This window comes from Marmota flaviventris, chromosome 5, assembly GCF_047511675.1.
Source record: "Marmota flaviventris isolate mMarFla1 chromosome 5, mMarFla1.hap1, whole genome shotgun sequence".
NCBI classification, from domain to species: Eukaryota; Metazoa; Chordata; class Mammalia; order Rodentia; family Sciuridae; genus Marmota; species Marmota flaviventris.
In genome coordinates this window covers 100,833,797-100,857,998 of record NC_092502.1, presented here as the reverse complement: position 1 = coordinate 100,857,998, position 24,202 = coordinate 100,833,797, and the positions used below count along the sequence as shown (strand labels likewise).

Genomic DNA, 24,202 nt, shown 5'->3' with positions numbered 1-24,202 from the left:
TGCCCCTACTCCAATTAGGGTGGTGTTTGTACCACGCCGGCAGGCTCCTGGGCCTGATCCGCCGGTCTGCTGTAGGTCTGCCTACCTTGGAGGCGCGGGCGGTGGATCTGCCCTGCCCCTCCTACCACGCCTGCGGACCCCTGGGCCTGATCTGCAGGTTGATCACTGGTCTGCTCACCCTGCGGGCACGGGTGGCGGTTCCGCTCCGCCCCCACTCCAATTGGGGTCACGTGACCACCACACCAGCAGGGCCTAATCCGGGCGTGGGAGAAGGCTCTGCTCTGCCCCTACTCCAGTTGGGGTGACGTGTGTACCACACTGGCAGGCCACTGGGCCTGACCTGCCAGGCTGTCACAGGTCTGTTTACCTTGCAAGCGCAAACGGCGGCTCTGCCCTGCCCCTTCTACCACGCCCATGTACCACTGGGTCACGGGTCTGCCCACCTTGCAGGTGCGGGTGGCGGCTCCGCTCCACCCCCTCTCCAATTGGGGTCACGCGGTCACCACGCTGGCGAGCCGCTGGGCCTGCTCCGGGCGCTGGCAGCGGCCCGGCTCCTCCCCTCTGGCTCGACGACAAATTGAGGAGACTCGGGTGACTGTGCCTCACCCCCCCTACCAGGAGACCAACTGCTTATGTCACCGCTGGTATTGATGAAGTTCTCTCCTCCGCCGCTTTCTGCTGACATCAGATCTCTGCCATGTTGGTATCCTATGCGAATGGCAGCATTTCGTTCCCCTTGTCGGGCAACCAATGCAACGGGTGAGTCCTGACCGGCCCTCAGCAGGACCCGGACAGAGAAGCAGTTTCCGCGGGCTCCTAGCCCCGGGCCAGGGAAGTTCCGGGAGCCGGAACTCGGCCACTCCATGCTCTGTGTAAGCTCCTATAAGTGTAAGCTCCAAGAAGCAGTCCCCGCGGGCTCAGTTCCGGGAGCCGGAATTCGGCTGCTTAGTGCTTGTTGTATGCTCTGATAGGCGCAGGGTCCAAGAAGCAGCCTCCGCAGGCTCCGCAGCCCTGGGCCAGGGCGGTTCCGGGGCGATTCCGGGAGCCGGAACTCGGCCGCCCCGCGCTCGGTGTTCGCTCCGATAGGATCAGGTTCTAAGAAGCACCCAGGCGCTGAACCCTAGCAATCTGTCTGCAAGCTGCAGGCGAATTGCAGCCTGAAATTACCTGATCTATGGCTGAATGAGCTGCGGTCAGTCGAAAACAGGGAAGGTGACGTCAGTTTACCAACATGGTGGCTGCTGGCCTCCTCTGTGGTCTGACCGGTGTGGAGAACCGAGATGGACCGCTTCCTTCCCCCGTCTCGAACCCAGAATTCAGCCCTGAGTACGGTGCTTGCGCGGCTGGCAGAAACTGCAGCACTGTAACCCTGCGTCTCTATCCCAGCGCGCGCTGCAGACTCTAGCCGCGGGGCGTTTTGCTGAATAAGCAGTGTTACCCTCCGTGCGACAAACCTCTCGCGTTTGAGTCCCCGTAGCCGATCCTCGTGCGATGGAAATCCTTCCTCCAGGTTCCGGAGCACCCCACTATTGCTGGAAATTCCTAACAAGATATCCTTTAGCCGTCCTGACTTGTCATACTCCCACACAGTGAAGCAGCACACGGGGGCAATGCACTCCCCTCGCCGCCATCTTCCTTCTCCCTTATTGCTTATTCTTGAAAAAACTAAAAACTGATTTACCATTTGATCCAGCATTCCCACTTGTAGATATAAATTCAAAGAAATTGAATATCCAAGAAATATCCACGGTCCACTTTAGATCTCATAATAACCAGGATTTTAAAGCTTCTATATTTACGCATTTAAACCAGTATATTTACAAATTATGTTGATCATTTTCAGAAATCATTTAGTATTAATAATTCAGGAAATCTTCATGAAAATAAGCGATAGAAAGTAAATGTATTTCTAAAAATACAATTTTAATATAAAATTATATAAGTCAAACTTTATCTTTTATCAATTCCTGATTTTGAAAAAGTTGGGCATGTATCAATACTACTAAGATGGCTTAAAGATTTAATGAAAATTCTATCTATGAATAAATTGAATCTCTTAATACTAAAAATTTAATATAAAATTAAACACTTGATAAAATGTGTTAATATTCATACTGTTATTAAACCCAATACTAAATTTTTTATAAACTACTTTTAGGACCAAATAACATGGTAAAAAGTTGTTCTTACTCTAAATTCCACTCAATTTCACACCTACCTTTGGCCAACGCTCATTTTCAAAAACTTTGAAATATTTAAGTGTATTTCTAAACCTAATAAGTATGAATAGTCTTTGAATTTTTGAAAGTGACTTATGAATGGCGAGATGATAATGATGAAGATGAAAGTGTAATGACAATATGGTAATTTATCTAATATTTCTAGAAATAGCTACTTAATTAGTTCAATAGCCCCCATAAGATATTTATAGTGAACAGCAGGGTATATCTTTCTACACAAAAGAATTTTGAAAAAATACTTACATAATTAATTTAGTAAACTATACATTGTCAAATATTATGCCTCTTTTACAAGTAGCAAAGTAAGATTGTACAGAGAAATACTGTGTCCTGCCTGGGCCCTGACTTATATATTACCTCCTTTTTTTTATGTGCAGTAGAATCCCCTACATACACCTTATGTCCAAGAGCTACTATTTAGTACATGTCAAGCTTATGAGTACAATCAACATCAGATGAGGTAATCATAAGCAATCAAGTTAGTACAGATTTAAAGAACTACACAGTCCTGCCAGGTGCCCAAGATTTCATGTCTCTTAAAAATCTGCATACTCACCCTCCTGCTATTTTGAAGGGTTATAATTCTTCTAGCCAATTCAACTCTTAGGTCTAAGACTGAATTAGTTCCTGCATAAGAACAAAGACTTTTTTCCTCTTGAACCCTGGATGTGATTTTTAAGGACTTTTGCACAGAATGATGCTTCCTTCGACCAACTAGACAAGTATCCCTCTAGTTAAGTTTTAGGTGTTTGCTGTCAGATATTTCCCCAGGTTCCTGCCCCAATTCTACTTCTAAAAAAGGGAACTGAATTTCCACCATCCCCAATTCAATCTGTCCTTCTTTTACCATCTATTCTACAACTGTTTTTCCAGCCCCTTTAAAACACCTTTTCCTCATTCATACATGCAATTTTTCCCTAAAGAAAAATTCTCCTTCTTGTATTTCCTTTCTTTTTCCATCATTCTACTTCCTGATAAAATCAGCTTTCTAAAATTATTATCTTATTGTCACTTTCCTTAAAAACGCTCAAACCAAAGATAATCCACTGACCTTCCTCAAGAATTTTTTTTAAATCATATATTTATTTTTGTCTAGAATCTTCTGCTTTCTTGTTTGACATTTCCTTTAATCCATAACAAATTTTATTCGGTGAATTGAATTCAGTGGCAGGAACAGTCTTAAGATTTATAGCCAAAATTTTCAAAGGGAGAATGGAATATTTGTGTGTATGTATTTGTGTGTGTCTATTTAAAAATTGAGAAGTAACCATTTACAGAAATCTTGCCATAAATATCTTTGGAAACTAAAGAATTACTATCTTATTTTTGTAAATCTGATATTTCACAAATCAGACATGCTTAACAATAAGAAATACCTTTAACAGTTAGGAGTTAGGCCTACTCTTTATCCTAAGCTTCAACAATATCTCAAATATACCTTTGTATTTCATTTTAAAATTATGAGCCTAAGTTTCAAGATGAAAAAGAAAAAAGAAAAGAAAACCAACCATTTCTTAAGTGCCAAGACAAAATAATAGATGACCCAAAGCATTTGGGTTAAAAAGAAAATTGATAGTATAACTTTGTAAAGCGTATGTTCACTTACATAATCATGGAAGGCTTTTGCTTCACTTGAGTGTTCACATGTTTCCCGTCTCTCTGGAGCTGCACAGTAGAGATCCCAAAATACACTAAAAAAGTAATTATGGTAACATTAAGAAAATCCTGTAACACCAAAATGAGAAATCAAAATTCCAATAGTATAAGACATATTATTCTTCATATAAAATTTTTCTTATTAAGGGCAGTATTGCTTTATAAGATTTAAATTCAGGAAAGGCATATCATCTAATAATCAGGTGACACCTAGCTGTACTTCAGAAATGCTAAATAAGATTTTTCTAGAAGGATAAAATCATTTTAAATCAGCCTCCCATCTCATCCCCAGTGGTCCTAAGGATTAATCTCAGTGCCTTATAAAAAAACAAATAAATAAATAATAATAATTCAATAACTTTCATTCTTAAAATTGGCTATTTACTCTATGCATTTACACTTGATTGAGGTAGTTATAATACTTTTTCCAATTTTCCCATGAAATAGGACATGGAAACAGTAAGTACTATCCTAATTTAATAACTAAGAAATAAGGTGGTTCATTAATTTTTTTCAATATAATATTCTTCTCCAACTCAAAGGTCAACACTCTGACCATTAAATTACATTGATCAAACAAATATATTTTCTTAAAATATTGTCTTCTTTTCCCTGAAAATAACAAAATAGGTTAGTAATTTTGAAAATAAAATGATCCATTCTAACTTCTTTTCTTTTTTCTCATTTCAAAAGGTTCTGTTTCTTACAAAACATAAGGCTTTGGTCATCTTTCCATCTATCAAATTAACAATGAGCATGAGCAAGGAATTAAAAAATCAGGAAAGCAAATATTTTGAAGTATTGGTAATAAATAAAGGCAATTATAATAATCAATAAAATTATTTTTATTCCAATTCTATAGAAATGAAAAGTAGGCTAAACCAACTACTCAAGAGTAAATATATTGAAGTAGGACATATCTGAGAAAGAAGCCAGTTCTGCAAATGACCAACTAACAGAGCCCTTAAGCAAGTGGTTTAAACTGATCAGAAACACAATTTCCTCCCCTATAAAGTGGGTTTTTTGAGAAGATTAATTTATACAACACAATCACAGTGCCTGACATATAACAAGCATATCATTAATAATATCATCAATGCTATAATTAGCTTTCAAAAAAATTTAAAATCATGTATTTTAAGGCAGGTGACTGTGACAAGGGCTCAGGTAATGACAGTTCAATAAAATTTGGTAAATTGAATCTGTAATTTCTTTTGACCTCTGAAGACTCATTTGGTTTGGATCTCTCCTCAACTAAGGGCAAAATATTCAGTAGAGACTATAACTCAAAGTAAGTTCACAACTAATTCAGTAAAATAAGATTACCCTCAGAGATGAAAAAATGAAAGACTTGAGTACTGCCATAATTTCCTTTAATGTCTTTATTATTTCCTTTCCTATTAAATGAAAAGAAAATCCATATTCTTTTCTTATTAGATTTCTACAAAAAGCAAGACATATAAGGAAGATATTAAAGAGAAAATAATTTAAGTAAATTTCAATTTTTTTAGGAGAGTGAAAGTTAAAGTTGTAGTTGGCCTCCAACAGCCCCACTGGGAAAAAGAGTTTACACTCAAAGATATTCAAGGGTACACCTAAAAGTCTTCTACTTGGATCAGTGTGTTACAAATTATAGTATATTGCAATTACTTGTTTTCAGGTTCTAAGAACCTTCAAAGCCCTTAAAGTCAAATTTTTAATGTGGTCTTTAAATTGTACTTAGATTAATAATAGGATATTATATTTAATATTATGGAACAGTTTAATATCCCTTCTCTGTCACTAATTTTCTAGCAAATATCATAAGAATTCTCCTTGAAATTATTTGAATATATTACTTAAATATATTAAAATATTATTAAAATATTGTCTTACACAATGATCTTAAGGGGAAATAATTTTTATAGAGTATGTCAAAAGTTATTAAATATGAGAAACAATTATTTACACCTGTATAATGAAATATTCATCTTAGAATATTAACATTGTTCTACTTTTATTGTTAAGTTTGTCCTATAAGTTTAGTATGGAAGGTCAAAAGTTCACAAGCTCAAGTTTAGAACAAGTTACTAAAATATAAATAATAAATTTATGTTATTTCTGAGAACTCCATATTATTTATATATAATCTTCTTTAATAAAAGTAAAGAAATTATCCTTTCAAAAATTTACTCATGGCAAGCCCTGTTCTAGGTCTCATCTGTAGTGCCTAAGACATGTATGTCCATTCTCTTCTGTGAATTCACAATATCTATTCCATCAATTCAAACATTGATACAGAGGTCACCAGAAAGTTATATGACGAGAGGAGATTAAAGAATATTCATACAAATAAGGCAAATCTTCAATTTAAAAAAAAAAAAAAAAAACTCTACTCATTAGGATAGTTTCATAATTGAATCTATAATAATCTTGAGATATATGTTATGAAACTTAAAGAATAAAATTAATAAAAATTAAATATGGACAGATTTATTTTTAGTGCTAGGATATTCATGTTTGTACATATGCTTTATGTATTTCATAAGCATTGTATGTTCTTATACCTAAGAGTTACAGATGGGAAAGATATTTCAAAATTTTGTCTTTCCTAGAAAGTTCAATCATGTTTGGCCTCAGTACTATGCACCATAACTGCTACAATATTGTTATGGTTTCAATGTAAGGTGTCCCTCAAAAGCTCACGTGTGAAACAATGCAAGAAGGTTCTAAGGAGAAATGAATGGGTTGTAAGAAGAGTCTTAACCCAATCAATGATATAATCCTCTAATAGGGATTAACTGAGTGGTAGGTTAGTGGCTGGAGGAGGTGGGAATTGTGGCATGGCTTTGGGTATATATTTGTACCTGTCCAGTGGAGTTTTTCTCTCTACTTCCTGACCACCATGATGTGAGCTGCTTTCCTCTGCCACACTCTCCAGCCATGATATCCTTCCTCACCTTGAGCCCAGAGGAATGGGAGCCCTCTGTCAACCTTTGAAACCATGAGCTCTCAAACTTTTCCTCCTCTACAATTGTGCTGGTTGGATCCTTTAGGTACAGCAGCAAAAAAGCTAACTAAAACAAATATCATCTTAATATTTGAAAACAATTAGCTATATCACATTATCAATAACAACAAAAGACCAAAGTACATTATTTTAGTCCACATTCCAAAAGTGATCCGTGCTTGGCTTTGTGGGAGAATAGAAAATCACTTACCTTTTACAGTCTCAATTTGTAATTTTAAGCAGGTTAAAACTTATGAATACTTTGTGAATAAAAATAAAATATAAACTACTTTTTCTTCTAATATTATATCAAATTTACATTAAATGCCTGGTCTATATAATGTTATGGCATATACTATCCCAGAAAAAAATAGACATATAATCAATGGCACATGTATGACTGTGAATCCAAAACCAGTGATGAGATAAGCTAAAAATTGCTTATTGCCTAAAACACCTAAATGAGGAAGTTATACCTCATTAAGCTATTAAAATTTCACAGATATGAGCAAATGCTTATAGCTCATATTATGACAATATGATGATTACCACGTGAAAATACAGACTTTCTCAAGAGGAAGAACTGAGCTTTTCAGGAGGTTCATAGTAAAACTTGATTTGTCCATTGGGGAGATTTCATTGGTGAATATTAGTGAACTGCTCTGAAAACCAACTCAATTTGTTACTTGATTCCTAAGAGGGCCAGAGTAAAAACTTCAGGACCTACATAAACACAGACTGTTTTCTTCAACCACAGATTCTGAGAAAAGGGGGCTTCTCAATTCCTCTAATCCCTACACCTATTAAGCTTGGAAGGAATATATTATCTTTGAAATGTAGTAAATTCATAATCACACATAATGCTTTAGATTTATGCAGCATCTTTTTTCTTAAGTGAAAACAAGTGAAAAATCTGAATTTTACTAGTGAAAACAACAGAGGCTAAATACAGAGAAGCAAAATTTACAAAGTACTAAAATCTTTGGTCTTCTACAAGTATTATTAAAATCATCCGGGCATAAGTCAACATCAAACATAGCGTTCCCAAATTGATTATTCTCACTCAAATACTGCTTTCCCTTCAATTCCCAAAGGTGGCAATAAAGGTGACTGAGCTAGCTATTCATATCTCAAGGGAACACACAAAGCAAAATGGCTCTAAGAGATATCTACAATGGTGAATAAACATGCAAGATGTGTTTTAGAAAATAAGAATCTAATATAATTATGTATGTTTTATGCAGCTAACCAAATCCAGGACTTCTTGAAAATAAAAAGTTAAAAAATAAGAACCCTGTGGAAAATAATTTTCCTGTGGAACAAGCTATGTATTGTCAAATTCAAGTCTTAATGGCTAAACAAGTCATTTCTCTCTGGCCTTAAAATAGATCAGTGAATCTTAGTTACTCAAAATTCCTGCTATACTTTGGACTCCCAAAGGCCCATAAGGCTTAATCTCCAGCGTGGTACTTTTTTAGAGGTGGTAATAAGTTTAACAGGTGGACCTTAGCAGAAGGTTTCTCGCCAGTGGTTGTGTGTCCTTGAAAGGAACAGAGGGACCCCAGTACTTCTCTTCCTTTTTCTCCTTCCTTTTTGTCCCAGACATTGAATGGGTTACTCTACCATGAGCTTTTACCATGATGAGCTACTGTAGTCCCAAAGCAAATGGGACTAAAACCTCCAAACCTGTGAGCTAAAATAAGTCTTTTCTCTTTTTAAGTTGATTGTCTCAAAATTTGTTACAGTAATAGAAAACTGACTAACACAGTCTCTCTTGAAGAAAAACATCCATTCATAGGTGGTTATACTTAAAATATTTATATGCTCTTCACCTTTAAAACTTTCAAATACATGCACATTATTATCCCTTAGGATTCCTTAATACTTCTTTTTTTTATATTTATTTTTTAGTTGTAGTTGGACATAATGCTTTTATTTTACTTATTTATTTTTATGTGGTGCTGAGGATTGAACCCAGGGCCTCACACGTCTCCCTTCAATTCCCAAAGATGGCAATAAAGGTGACTTAGCTAGATATTCAATCTCAGGGGAACACACAAAGCAAAAGGGTTTGTGGAAAACCTTAGCTCTACTACTAAGCCGTTACAACCCCAGCCTATCCTTAATACTTCTTCAAATAAAAGCATAAAATCTTTTTCCACTATCACAAAATGTTTGCAATCCTCCTGAATTAATAAATTCATATTTTAAAGTATGACCAAAAATAGTTAACATGTATTGAGTATGTACAAAATTCAAGCATCACATATTAAGCACCATATATTTAGCATTTGATCTTCCTATTATTATCCCCATTTTATATATGAGTGAACTGAGACTAAAAAAAGTTAAATAATTTGCCTAAAGCCACAGAGTTAGTGACACAACTGGACTTGAATTTTTTTCTCCTTGTTCTGAGTCTTGAACCCAAGTCTCACATATGCTAGGCACGTGCTCTATTATTAAGCTTCATCCCCAACCCTTTTTTAAATTTTAAGACAGGATCTTGCTAAATTACTGATGCTGGCCTTGAACTTGTGATCATTCCTGCCTCAGCTCCCGAGTTGCTGGGAGTAGCTAGGATTATAGATGTGCACTGCTAGTACTCTGGCACATCACTATCCCTTTTTTTATTTTGAGATAGGGTCTCACTAAGTTGTCTCAAAATTTAATCCTCTCACTCAGCCTCCTGAGTGTAGTTGAGAATACAGACCTATGCCACAGATCCTGGCTTGAACTTTTTAATAATTACATTATTTTGCTTCAAATGTGAGTATGGTATTAAGTGTCCACATTTCAATGATCTTTATTCTGATTATAGATAGGTTTATACAACTCTAGAAATCTGAATAGCATTAGCTATCAAAAGAATTTGTCCCAGATGAGACAGTAAGCACTGTTATCCTAAATTTGACCCTCCGATTTTTAACCCATTTCCTGAGTATCCTTTGGCAACCACTAGCCTACCTTATATGCAACTGCCAGTGATCTATAGATGCCATAATATAGACAGAACTCAGGAGAGAAAACTTTTCTTAGTCCCTTTTTATATACTGCCTGGAACCTGCCTCTCCTGATACTCCGAAAGGAAATGCTACAAAAGTCCTATTAATAATAGTGGGCAACTGAATTCATCTCTGTGAGTAAGAAACATTATCTGGCAGAACTCCTGGCCATTCACCCACGCAGGACCTCCTGGTGCATGAGTAGGACCACTAGCATCAGCATCCACATCAAACTCCTGGTCACCCACCCACGCAGGAATCCTGGCTGCTGCTCCCAGGCAGGACACCCAGCCATTGCCCACGTGCAGGAACTCCAGCTGCCACTCCCATAGGGACCCCCATCTGCCAAAATGCGGCTCACCCAGTCACCTCCATCTAGGGACACTGCAACCACTGACATAGTCCCTTACATGTGGTAGCCTATACCGGAGAACACAGCACAGGGTTTGGAGACAGCCGCCAGTCATAACACGGATGCCACAGAGCTGCATCTCTGAACATGTCACCCATCACCACTGCCTGGCCCCACCCAACCCGACACCCAATTGGTGAAAACAGCTACGTCCATCTGGGACACCTTCGTTGCCATCTTTAATTGGGGCAACGCCCAGCTTGGAACACCAGTTGGGACTTAGAAGCAATTTCAAGGTATCTTCAGTCCCCAAATTTCCCCTCTCCCCGGCAGCCACTAACCAGGCACAGTGCTTGCAGCTACATGGCTGGTTTGTAGCTTGCAAAACCTGGTTCTGAAATGCCCAATACAAAACAGCTCTCCACAACAGGTGCACAGCCCCCAGAACTCAGCCCTCAAGACCTCAGGAGAGAAATGTTAGTGATTGGGAAGTAGAAAGGGAGAGGGTGAGATACAGTTCAGAGACTAAATTAGAGATCAGGAATTGTGAGGTTTGCAGGAGATATAATCACATCACATGAGTGAGCCCCAAAGGAGATCCTTGGGGTGCAGTCTCCCATCAGGGACCAAAAATGCTATACCCCACATCCAGGAGCTCCACCCACAAGATCAACCCTCCCCCGTAATAACCTTCACCATCCTGAGAGTGGAGATACCAACAAACAACAGCAACCCCACCTATTGAACAAGAAGGGAAACAGGAAAGATACTGATCTCCAGCAAAAATAATCCTGATATCTTCCTTCAAGATTTTTTTTTTCCTCTTTCTTCTCCTGCCCTCACATTTGCAACAATTGTGAAACCAAATACATTTCATGAATTAGGCTACTGAGGACTTAAATGTCGGAATAGTCTATTATAGTTGTGTTGTACATTCTTTCATCTCCTATATTTACATTTTATAGTTTTCAAAATATTTTTGTTTTTTTACACTATTGTCTTCCTACTTCCAAAATCACTTTCTCTCTCTTCTCCTGCTACCAACCAACTTCTTTAGATTCCTCTTTCATGCTTTCTGAGATCAAATAACTCTATATCCTCACCTCCTAAATGCTCAACATCTCACCCTACACCTTACCCCGGGTTCTTTGTCCACCATCAGAAACTGTAAATCCTTTTGCAAACCTACTTTTTGTATTGTAGATAATAATTGAACTCACCATTTCTGCATATTGTGACAAAACCATAAATGTCTTAATAGCAGCTATTTGGTTTAAGGTTGCATATTGTTTGTATTGGGATCTGTTAATATTCTTTCTCCAACTTAAATGGGAGGAATTTAAACCCTTCAGAGACACTATAAGCCAATAGGGTAAAAACTATAACACTTCAAATCCACAGTACCAGAAGAGAAGACACACAAACAACATGAAAAAAACAAGGAAAGAAAGTGCCCCAAACAAGATACTACATCATTAGAATCCATGGCCAGCACAACAGAAGAAATCAAAGAGGAGGAGTTCAGAATGTACATAATTTGAATGTACATAATTTAATTGTGAATTAAAGGATGATATAAGAGAGCAAATATAGGCAGCAAAAGATCATTTTCATAAAGAGCTACATGAAGCAAATACATGAAGCAAAAAACTACTTCATTAAAGAGATACAGGTTCTGAAAAAAAAAACAAAACAAGAAATCCTTAAAATGAAAGAACTAATAAACCAAATTAAAAACCCAACAGAAAGCACCACCAACAGATTAGATCACTTGAAAGTCAAGACCTCAGACAATGAAGAAAAAATATATAATCTTGAAAAGAATGCTGACCACACAGTGGACGATGGTAAGAATACATGGCCAGAACATTCAAGAATTATAGGATAACATAAAAAGACCAAATTTAAGAATTATTGGGATAGAGGAAGACATAGAGTTCCAAACCAAAGAAATGAACAATCTATTAAATGAAATAATATCACAAAACTTTCCAAACATAAAGAATGAATTGGAAAATCAAATATAAGACACTTACAGGACAACAAATGCACAAAATCACAACAGATCCACAAAAAGACACATTGTAATGAAAATGCCTAGCATACAGAATAAGGAGATAATTTTAAAACTCACAATAGAAAGTAATTAGATTATATATAGGGGGTAACCAATTATGATCTCTGCAGATTGTTCAACCCAGACCCTGAAAGCTAGAAAATCGTGGAACAACATTTACCAAGCTCTGAAAGACAATGGATGCCAACCAAGAATCTTATATACAGCAAAATTAAGCTTTAGATTTGATGATGAAATTAAAACTTTCCATGATAAACATAAGTTAAAGAATTTACAACTAGAAAGCCTATACTACAGAACATCCTTGGCAAAATATTCCATGAGGAGGAAATGAAAAACAACAATGAAAATTAGCAAAGGAGAAAAAATCAATCAAAGGAAAAATTAAGTCAAGTTAAATACCAAAAATGAACAAAAATGACTGAGAAAACAAATCATGTCTCAATTATAATGGCCTAAATTCACCAATCAAAAGACATAGACTGGCAGGTTGGATTTTTAAAAAGACCCAACAATATGCTGCCTTCAAGAGACTTATCTCACCACAAACTGAAGGTGAAAGGTTGGCAAAAAACACACTCATGTGGACTGTGAAAACAAGCAGGGGTTTCTATCCTCACTTCAAATAAAGTAGACATCAAGCTAAAGTTAATCAAAATATATCAAAAAGGACATTTCATACTGCTTATAGGAACCATACATCAACAAGACATAACAATTATAAATATATATGCCCCAAACAATGGAGCATCTACATTCATCAAACAAACTCTTCTCAATTTCAAGAGTCAAACAGACCACAATACAATAATTCTGGGTGACTTTAACACACCTCTTTCATCACTGGATAGATCTTCCAAACAAAAGCTAAACAAAGAAACTATATAAATCAATAATACAATCAATAACTTAGACTTAACAGACATATTTAGAAAATTGCATCCTTCAACAAGTGAATATACTTTCTTCTCAGCAGCACATGGATTCTTCTCTAAAATATGCCATTTATTATGCCACAAATCAACTCTTGGCAAATTCAAAAAAGTAGAGATCTACGCTGCATTCTAACAGATCATAATGGAATGAAATTAGAAATCAATGATAAAATAAATAATAGAAGCTACTCTAACACCTAGGGACTAAATAATATGCTATTGAATGAACAATGGGTTCAAAAGACATCAAAGAGGAGATTAAAAAAATTCTTAGAGGTGAATGAGAACATAGATGCAACATATCAAAATCTCTGGGACACTATGAAGGCAGTACTAAAAAGAAAGATCATTGCATGGAGTTCATTCCTTAAAAGAAGAAAAAAAAATCAACAAATAAAAATGACCTAACATTACATCTCAAAGCCTTAGAAAAAAGAACAAATCAACACCAAAAGCAGAACACAGGAAATAATTGATACCTGAACCACACTAAAAAAGACCAGGAGAGAGAAAACTCAAATTACTAACATCTGTGATGAAAAAGGAATTATCACGATGAACACTAGAGAAATACAGAAGATAATTAAAAATTATTTTGAAAATTTGTACTCCAATAAAATAGAAAATATCAAAGGCATCGACAAATTTCTAGAGTCATATGATTTGACCAAACTGAATCAGGATGATATACACAAGTTAAACAGATCAATTTCAAGCAATGAAATAGAAGACTCCATCAGAAGGCTACCAACCAAGAAAAGTCCAGTACCAGATAGATACATAGCTGAGTTCTACAAGAACATCAAAGACAACTAATACAAATACTCCTCAAATTATTTCATGAAACAGAATGAGTTTGGATGTGTTCCCTCTTTTTCTATGAGGCCAATATCACCCTGATTCCAAAACCAGACAAAGACACATCAAAGAAAGAAAACTTCAGACCAATATCTGTAATGAACATAGATGCAAAAAATTCACAAAAAAATTCTGGCAAATCAAATACAAAAACATAAAAAAGATAGTGCACCATGATCAAGTGGGGTTCATCCTAGGGATGCAAGGTTGGTTCAACATATGAAAATCAATAAATGTAATTCATCACATTAATAGACTTAAAGATAAGAATCATATGATCATCTCTATAGATGCAGAAAAAGCATTCAACAAAATATAGCACCCCTTCATGTTCAAAACAGTAGAAAAACTAGGGATTACAGAAACATATCTCAACAATGTAAAAGCTATCCTTGCTAAGACCCAGGCCAACATCATTCTAAATGGAGAAAAATTGGAGGCATTCCCTCTAAAACTAGAACAAGACAGGGATGCTCTCTTTTACCACTTCTATTTAACATTGTTCTTGAAACTCTAGCCAGAGCAATTAGACAGACAAAAGAAATTAAAGGGATATGGATAGGAAAAGAAGAACTCAAACTATCACTATTTGCTGACAATGATTCTATACCTAGACGATTCAAAAACTTCCATCAGAAAACTTCTAGAACTAATAAATGAATCCAGCAAAGTAGCAGGATATAAAATCAACACCCATAAATCAAAGGCATTTCTGTACATCAGTGACCAATGCTCTGAAAGAGAAACTAGGAAAACTACCCCATTTAAAATATATATATGACAGATTCAAACAATTTCATATATATATAAATGAAACAGGTGAAACACCTCTACAATGAAAACTTCAAAATGCTAAGGAAAGAAATTAAAGAAGATCATAGAAGATGGAAAGATCTCCCTTGTTCTTGGATAGGCAGAATTAATATTATCAAAATAACCATACTGCCAAAAGTACTATACAGATTTAATACAATTCCCATCAAAATCCCAATGGCATTCCTCACATAAGTTGAAAAAGAAGTCATGAAATTCATCTGGAAAATAAGAGACTCAGAATAACAAAAGCAATCCTTAGCAAGAAGAGTGAAGCAGGTGGCATCACTATACCAGGCTTTATACTAGAGACCAATAGTAACAAAAACGGCATGATATTTGGCACCAAAATAGACTTGTAGACCAATAGTACAGAATATAGGACACAGAGATAAACCCACATAAATACAGTTATCTCATATTAGACAAAGGCACCAAAAACATATATTGGGGAAAAGATAGTGTCTTCAACAAATGGTGCTGGGGAAACTGGAAATCCACATGCAAAAAATGAAGCTAAGCCCCTATCTCTCACCATGCACAAAACTCAACTCAAAGTGAATAACTACCTAGGAATTAAACCCTAATAGAAGAAAAAGTAGGCCCAAATCTTCATCATGTTGGATTAGGCCCCAACTTCCTTAATAAGATTCCTATAGCACAAGAAATAAAATCATGAATCAATAAAAAGGATAGATTCAAACAAAAAGCTTCTGCGCAGCAAAAAAAAAAAAAAAAAAATCAGTGAGGTGAATAGAGAGCCTACAATTTGGGAACAAATTTTTACCACATGCACATCAGATAGAGCACTAATCTCTACGATATATAACTCAAAAATCTTAACATCAAAAAAAATACAACCCAATCAATAAATGGGCCAAGGAACTGACCAGATACTTCTCAGAAGAAGCTATACAATCAATCAACAAATATATGAAAAAATGTTCGACATCTCTAGCAATTAGAGAAATGCAAATCTAAACTATTCTAAGATTTCATCTCACTCCAGTCAGAATGGCAGTTATTAAGAATACAAAAAACAATAAGTGTTGGCGAGGATGTGGGGAAAAAGGCACACTCTTCATTACTGATGTAACTGCAAATTGGTGCAACCAATCTGGAAAGCAGTATGGAGATTCCTTGGAAAACTTGGAATGGAACCACCATTTGACTCAGCTATCCCACTCCTAAGTCTATACCCAAAGGACTTAAAAACAGCATACTATAGGGACACACCTACAATAATGTTTACAGCAGCACAATTCACAATAGTTGAACTGTGGAACCAACCTAGATGCCCTTCTGTAGATGAATGGGATTTTGATGGGAATTGCATTAAATCTGTATAGTACTTTTGGCAGTATGGTCATTTTGATAATATTAATTCTGCCTATCCAATGAGATATTATTCAGCATTAAAAGAGAATAAAATTATGGCATTTGCAGGTAAATGGATGGAGTTGGAGAATATAATACTAAGTGAAGTTAGCCAGTCCCAAAAAAACAAATGCTGAATGTTTTCTCTGATTTAAGGATGCTGATTCATAATTGGGGTGGTGGGGTAGGAGGATTAAATAAACTCTATTTAGGGCAAAGGAGAGGGGAAGGGTGGGAACATGGGGGTAGGAAAGATGGTGGAATGAGATAGATATCATTATCCTAAGTACATGTATAGAGACACGAATGGTGTGACTTTACTCTATGTACAACCAGAGATATGAAAAATTGTGCTCTACATGTGTAAAATGAATTGCAATGCATTCTATGTCATATATAACATTAAAATTAAAAATAAAATTGTAAAAAAAAGAATACAAACAACAATAAGTGTTGGGGAAAATGTGGGAGGAAAGGCATACTCATACATTGCTGGTGGGACTGCAAATTGGTGCAACTAATATGGAAAGCAGTATGGAGATTACTTGGAAAACTTGGGATGGAACCACCATTTGACCCAGCTATCCCATTACATGGTTTATACCCAAAGGACTAAAACCAGCATACTACAGTGACGCAGCCACATCAATGTTTATAGCAGCACAATTCACAATAGCTAAATTGTGGAACTAACTTAGATATCCTTCAATTGATGAATAGATTTTAAAAAATGTAAAAAAAATTGTGTTATATATACACAACAGAATGCTACTTAGCATTAAAAGAGAATAAAATCATTATTTGCAGGTAAATGGATGGAGTTGGAGAATATTTTGCTCAGTGAAATAAAGTGAAATAAGACAATCCCCAAAAAACAAATGCTAAATGTTTTCTAAGACTTGTGGATCCTGATTCATGATGGGGAATGAAGGGAGCCGCATGGGAGGAATGGAGGAAATTTGGAAAATAGGGCAAAGGGGAGGGAAGGAGCATGGGGGTAAGAAGGACAGTGGGATGAGATGGAAATCATTACCCTATGTATGAAGATACGAAGCGACATGAAAAACTGTGCTCTATTTGTGTACTATGAATTGAAATACATTCTGCTGTCAACTATAACAAATTAGAATAAATAAATAAATATTTTTAAAAAGAAACATTATCTGTTATGGGATGTGTTCTTACAATTACCATTCAGGAAACTTCAACTCTTCTAAATTTGACCTGGAACAAATAGTTTCTTTAAGCCAGGTGTGGTGGTGCATACCTGTAATCCCATCAGTTCAGGAGGTTGAGGCAGGAGGACCACAAGTTTGAGGCCAGCCCTGACAACTTAGCAAGGCTCTAAGCAAAGTGACACCTGTCTTTAAATTTTAAAAGTAAATAAATGGGATGCAGCTCTGGGTTCATTCTCTAGTATACCCTCCCCCCAAAATTTAATTTCTGTATATAAAAAGGGAGAAAACAATATCTTATGTCTAACTTATAGCTTTATACAGATACAAAGAAATATCTTTTTTCCTCATCTCACAGAATAAATATTGCTTTTCTTTTCTCTATAGTCTATTTACCTCCATTCCTTGCTTTCTCTCTTGTTAATATTTTTTCTTCCCTTATTACCCTGATCCTCCTTTTCTTTCTATCCTAGTTATCACCTATGTTGTCTTATACAATGGTTAGTTTAAATTCAATTCAAATAAGTGATTAATTGTACAATACCTATCAAGAAACACATACAAGAAGAGTAAGAATCAGCCAGCCAACTATAAATATTATATATTCTTGTAGGCCAGGTGACCAACTCCAATGCTATTGTTTTGATATGAGTATTTAGTTATTCTTAGCCATACCTGAAATTATTCAATCATTAGAGTGCTAGCATACTTCAAGATTTGATTTAACTGCCAGGTCAAAGAAACTGAATTCTCATGATAATCTTACTTATTAGTCTATTTCCTCTACAATGTTTTTATACACACACACACACACACAGTAAACAAATAACGTGTAGTAATATATCATGTACATATGTATATGTATAATATTAATTCACATTCCTAAAGTTATTTTAAAAGGTGTTTTACATTTTTGTTATTAAATTAAAATGAGGCATAGTTTTTAATAATTAAACTTTAAATGGGAAGTTTGGAAAGTATATATATTTTTTTAATTCCACAAGTTGAAAAGAATATTAACATTAGAAGAAAGAAGTTTCTTGTCATTTTTAGTTTTTAAATTACGGACGAACTGGAAAATTTTATTGAAGAATACAAGTAGAAAGTAAGTTTTCAAAGGATATCATTTTCAAACAATAGCATCGGAGTTGGTCAGTTGGCCCACTAGACTATGTAATCTTTGATTCAAGTAAAGGAAATGAACTGAAGCATGGGAAATTCTGTAGCACTGGGTATGGTGCAAACCAGAAAAGAAAAAAGTGATTAGGGAAATCATATCAGAAAGAAGAGGGAACAGCTCCAGTAAGTAAAATCACCTACTTTCCTCTACTTCATACTAAAAGTAGAAATTCCCCTCCTCCTCTCCAAAGCATTTGGTTCTCATATCTCTTGCATTTTATTCTCCTTCTTTGTACATGTATCTCTCTCTCTCTCTCTCTCTCTCTCTCTCTCTTTCCTACATCTTCAACCCTTTCCAAACCTTTTACTGATTTTTCACCTCAATCTATACACATGCTCAAATCTATTCTATTCCCCAACTCCCACCCAGGCTACTGGGGATTGAACCCAGGGCCTCATACAAGCTAGGCAAGCAATCCACCACTGAGCCACATCCTCAGCCTTTTTTAACTTTTAGTTTGGGACAGGGTCTGACTAAGTTGCCCGGGCTGGCCTCAATTTTACACCTGGCCTTATCCTCCCAAGTTGTACTGCCATGACCACCAGCTCATTCAAATCTATTCTATTTTTAAAACAAAACTATTAAGTACTGCTCTGCATAGGACCTGAGAAACTACACATGCTGTCACACACTTGACTACTCTTGGCCATGCTATAGCTGAAAACATGAGTTAAAACAGCCTTCTAAATTTCATGTTCACCACTCTTCTGAGACTCTTCTCCACTAGACAACCAAAGTTCACCTTACTTTCCAATTCAGAAAAACCTTTAGACTTTTTTGTTTGTTGTTTGTTTTTATTTACACTTGCTGAGGAATGAATTAAACTGATCAATGCTCTCTTCCAGGAATTCCTTTTCTGTATCTATACCTTTTCCCTCCTATTACTCATGTTCCTCTCCATTTGCTTTTCCTAAAGATTCCTCTTTATCCACCATGCTTAAATGTTGATTTTTCCCAGATTTCCAACCCAGGCCCTACTCTTCTTTGTTCCATTAGGCATTTTAATCTGTGAATTCCTCATCTGCTGTACAGTCTGTGCTGTTAAGTCCCTAACAATTATGTAGCCCTTTCTGAGATACAGAACACGATCTCTGGATTTCTGTAGGGCAATTTTATCTGAATATCTCAAAATATAGCCTGTTCAAGCTAAAACACAGTCTTCTCCAAAGCTAAGCCTGTTGTTCTCCCTATATTCCTTCACTCAGTGAACAGCCTCAATGTCTATCCTATCAATCAAATTGAAAACTTGGGAGCTCCTTGTTCACCTCTAAACTATTTGACACATTGTTATCTGAGATCTCTCACATTATTACCTTTACAATGGACAATTATAAGCATCTTATAAACTGGTCTCCACCTCTGTTGTCAATCCTCTTCAATTCATCTCGATGTTGATGCCAAGTGAGTATCTAAAAGCACAAATCTTATAATATCACACACCTTGTTTATAATCTCTGTTTGTAGTCCAAAATCCTTGATGTATCCAAGGACTTTTTAACCTGACCGCTGCTTTTGTATCTAGCTTTAGATTCCATCTTTTCTTAGTACTGCACCTATAGATCAATTGCTTCAAACTGTTACTCCTTAAGTACATGATCATCCTCCTTTTGGGATTTTATACTAGCTATTCCCCACCCAAAATACCTTTTCCTTATTCAACTTTCATGTCTGCTTAGATTCACTTTTTGAAGTCTTTTCTAACTCTTTTTAAAATTGCTTTTGTATTGGTTTTATAACTAGTATATACTTCTATTATAATACTTTTCATTGTTTATCTCTCCTATTACTAATTATCTTGAAGGCAGCACAGTTTTGTACTTTGTAAATATTCAGTGAGGAGGCTTAAATAATGGGACAATTCCAAATTCAAATATTCTGTAAAAAATAGAAGAAGTAACAAAATTGGTCCATAAATAGTCTTAGTTTGAACAACTGAGCAACCAGTAAGTTCCTGAAGAATACATGCCATCCTAATCATCTAGACCTCAACAACAGCAACAGCTTTCCTAGTAGGTGTAAAAAGTCAACCATTATTATGGTCCTGAATTCCTAACCTAGATCACAGATTATGAAGCCCAGTTCTAAAGAGTGGAGGCTTAGCCAGGCACAGTGGCACATGCCTGTAATCCCAGTGGCTCAGGAGGCTGAGTTTTTGAGCTCAAGGAGAATCTTGAGTTCAAAGCCAGCCTCAGCAAAAGTGAGGTGCTAAGCAACTCAGTGAGACTCTATATTTAAATAAAATACAAAATAGGGCTGGGGATGTGGCTCAGTGGTCGAGTGTCCCAGAGTTCAATCCCCGGTACCCTCCCAGTAACCAAAAAAAAAAGTAGAGGGTTAAAAGGTTAGGCTTCTACTGGATTCAGAACCTACAGTAATGGCTTAACTGTACAAAATGATCAGGACAGTTTAGGATTTGGGCATTTTTCTAGAACAGTGGATCCAAAGCTTTCATCATTTCTCAGAGGAGCCCCTGACTTCAAAATTATTAAGAATCATTTATTTAGATAGCTGAACTAGGTATCTGAAAGAGTGTGTTAATAGTTTTAGGGAAGAAAACTAAAAACATTGAAAATACAATTCCTATACACTGTACATGTGCTAGATTTAAGTTGAACAAATATAGTCTGGAAATATTTATGTGCTAATTATTTAGAATTTTTTTATATATCCAACTAAGTAAGAATTAGTTACTTTAAACATCAAAGCCATACAGGAAGGACTCCCCTGAATCTAAGAGCCATCAAAAAAAGTAAAAAGTAAAAGCTCTGGTAAGATTTTATTTATTTATTTATTTTAGAGGAGAAAGGAGAGAGAGAGAGAGAGAGAGAGAGAGAGAGAGAGAGAGAGAGAGATCTTTTTTGTAGATGGACACAACACAGTGCCTTTTTAAAATTTTTATGGGGTGCTGAGAATCGAACCCGGGTTCTGCCTGTGCTAGGCACACGCTCTACCACTGAGCCACAATCCCAGCCCAACTGGTAAGATTTTTATATGCACCTTCTGACAACTGGTAACAAAAAAAGCTAGTCAAGCAGATGCAAAAAATATCTGTAATTTATTATCACCCATCTATAAATTCAATAATTTATTACCAACCATCTATTGTATGAGACTAGGTTATATTCACAAGAACGGTAGTAAAAGAGAAATAGGTACAAGAAATAAAATTAATGCTATAACAGAAAACTTAAAATTCTCACTGTTAACCCTGATCCAACAGGAAGACAAGTCTCAGATGCTTTGTATGCCACTTTGTGAAGCTAATTCAAAACTTACAGAGTATAAAGGTATTAATAGGTGAAGAGACTCAATGACTATCAGAAAATAGCTAAGAATTTATAGTGAAGATCTAGATATCATCAAAACATACTGTAAAAATGAAAATTTGACTTTTATAATATCATATAAGAGATCAGTCCTAAAACCCCCAAACACAGCACTTCTGATGATGCTTAACTGTAATGAACCGTTGTTCTAAATACAGGAAGAATTCTCAACCAAACAATTGCACCTGCTCCTGCCATATGTACGTGAGACAAACAGGGGAAACCCACAACCACAACTGACCATGTGCGATTCACCACAGGACTTCTAGTAAGGAATGCTTTCAGGAGATTAAAAAGATGATGGCATTAAATAATGTACTAAGTAACCACATTCATGGCACTAGAAAACAATTTTTGTTTTCTTCTTTTAAAGAAGACGCTGAGAGATTAGTGTACAAGGCAATAAACAGGAAATGCTTCTCCTGTTATTGTACCTTTTAGCCAGAGTTGCAGAGTTGACACTTTTAAACTTTTTTCTCCTTTTCTTTCTTTTTCTTTTTTCTCCTCACATGTGCTAGGCAAGCTCTCTGCCACTGAGCTACAACCCCAGCCCTCATTTCTCATTTTGCACAAGTCAACAATAACCTTTTCTCTAAGTCCAGAAAGGACATATCCACTCCTATTATTCTACCTTTCAGCCACAGTTGACATTTTTAAACATTTTTTTCTTTCTCAAAACCCTCCCTTATTGTTGGTATCTCTGATGGTACACTTTCCTGGTTTTCTTCCTACCTCTTTAGTTGGGTCTTCTGTCTCCTTTGTAGCCTATTCTTCCTCCTCACCTCTTAAATGTTAAGTATGCAAATTTTTTATACAAAGTCCATTTTTTCTCCTCACACATGGGAAATACCATTTACCCATCTTTCTTTCTTTTACATATCAGATATACCTAACCAGCTGCCTACATCAAATCTCCACCAGGATGCCATGTACTTCCAGCATGCCCACAAAGCTGAACTTTTCACCAAATCCTGTCAATGCTATTTCAACACTTACATCTTCCACATCCTTCCACTTCTCTTGCTACTCATTGATTATACACTAGCTGAGGTAACCATTCTCTTCTCACTGAAATAGCTTTCTAAGTACTTCTCTACTTCTGGATTGATTCATGTTCCATCCATTTTCTACTCTATATAACTACAATGATATTAAGATACATTACTCTAAGATGAATACTCTCCTGCTGAAAAACTTACCTGCATGGATTGACTTTATAAGTAAATTCAAACTCCCAGTTTCTGTCTCCAGACTCATCCCTAATCATCTATCACCTCAATTTCCAACACACTGAAATTCTTTCCATTCTTTCTACATGCTATACTCTTTCTGCCTACCCCTCCTCTTCAAACATCATAGGATTGACCCAGAAAATTCCTCTTCTTTATCTCTTCATGTCTCTCTGAGTAACTCCCTATATACTTAAAATCTTGGCTTAGATAAAAGCTTCTCTAGGTGAAATGTATTCAGTATGTGCTAGATGGTATTCTGCACATCCCATAAAACATTTCTTTCTTACTGCTTATTGAGCTATTTGTTTTCCTCAATAGATTGTCATCAACAATAGGGGAAGGATGTGTACCCATTTTATTCACTGGTGTGTCCACAGTATCTCATATAGCACCTGATACATACAAGGCATTCGATAAATATTTGTTGACAGTATGCAATAAATAAATTTTACTAAGATTGCAAAGAGAAATTTGCTCAAAGCATATGAATAAATAAAACTTAAAAGTTACCACCCATATGGCAGAAATGTAAAGAAATATAAAATTGTGATCTTCAAAGCAAACAAGAAACAAAAATACATATGAATAGTTCAGTATCTGCTTAGCACTTTATCAGGAAACCATTTCTCATGAATATGCTTTTACATCTTGAGAAATGAAGATAAATTTGTTTCAGTGCCTGCTTATTTGTAATTTATTCCCCTCTTGTTCTTAGAAATTTTCCATTTGATGGATGGCTATTATTTTGGAATAGGATTAGCCAATCAAATTATTATCTCCCATTCCCAATCCCTCAAGAGGAAAAGTGAGGCTTCAAGGGAGAAACAGGAATGGTGTTCTGAAGCTTATGAAGTGGTCTAGCATTATGACAATTTAATATGCCTCTTCACAGACAGCAACCTTATACATAGTCAGTGAGCAGAGAATCAAAAAAAAAAAAAAAAAGTACAATCCTCATTTGCCACTGCAAGTAAAAAAAGGAAATCT

At 36.1% G+C, this 24,202-nt stretch overlaps 1 protein-coding gene across 6 annotated transcripts in view; it reads right to left on the bottom strand.

Moving 5' to 3' along the window:
- The window catches only part of Ssbp2 (single stranded DNA binding protein 2), a 333,116-nt gene that overhangs the window by 204,820 nt on the left and 104,094 nt on the right, over positions 1 to 24,202 (bottom strand). For all 6 annotated transcript variants that reach the window (XM_027927778.2, XM_027927775.2, XM_027927777.2 and 3 more), the window contains one exon: positions 3,847 to 3,931. In XM_027927778.2, coding sequence (XP_027783579.1) covers positions 3,847 to 3,931 — 85 coding nt within the window. The remainder of the gene's footprint in view (positions 1 to 3,846; positions 3,932 to 24,202) is intronic.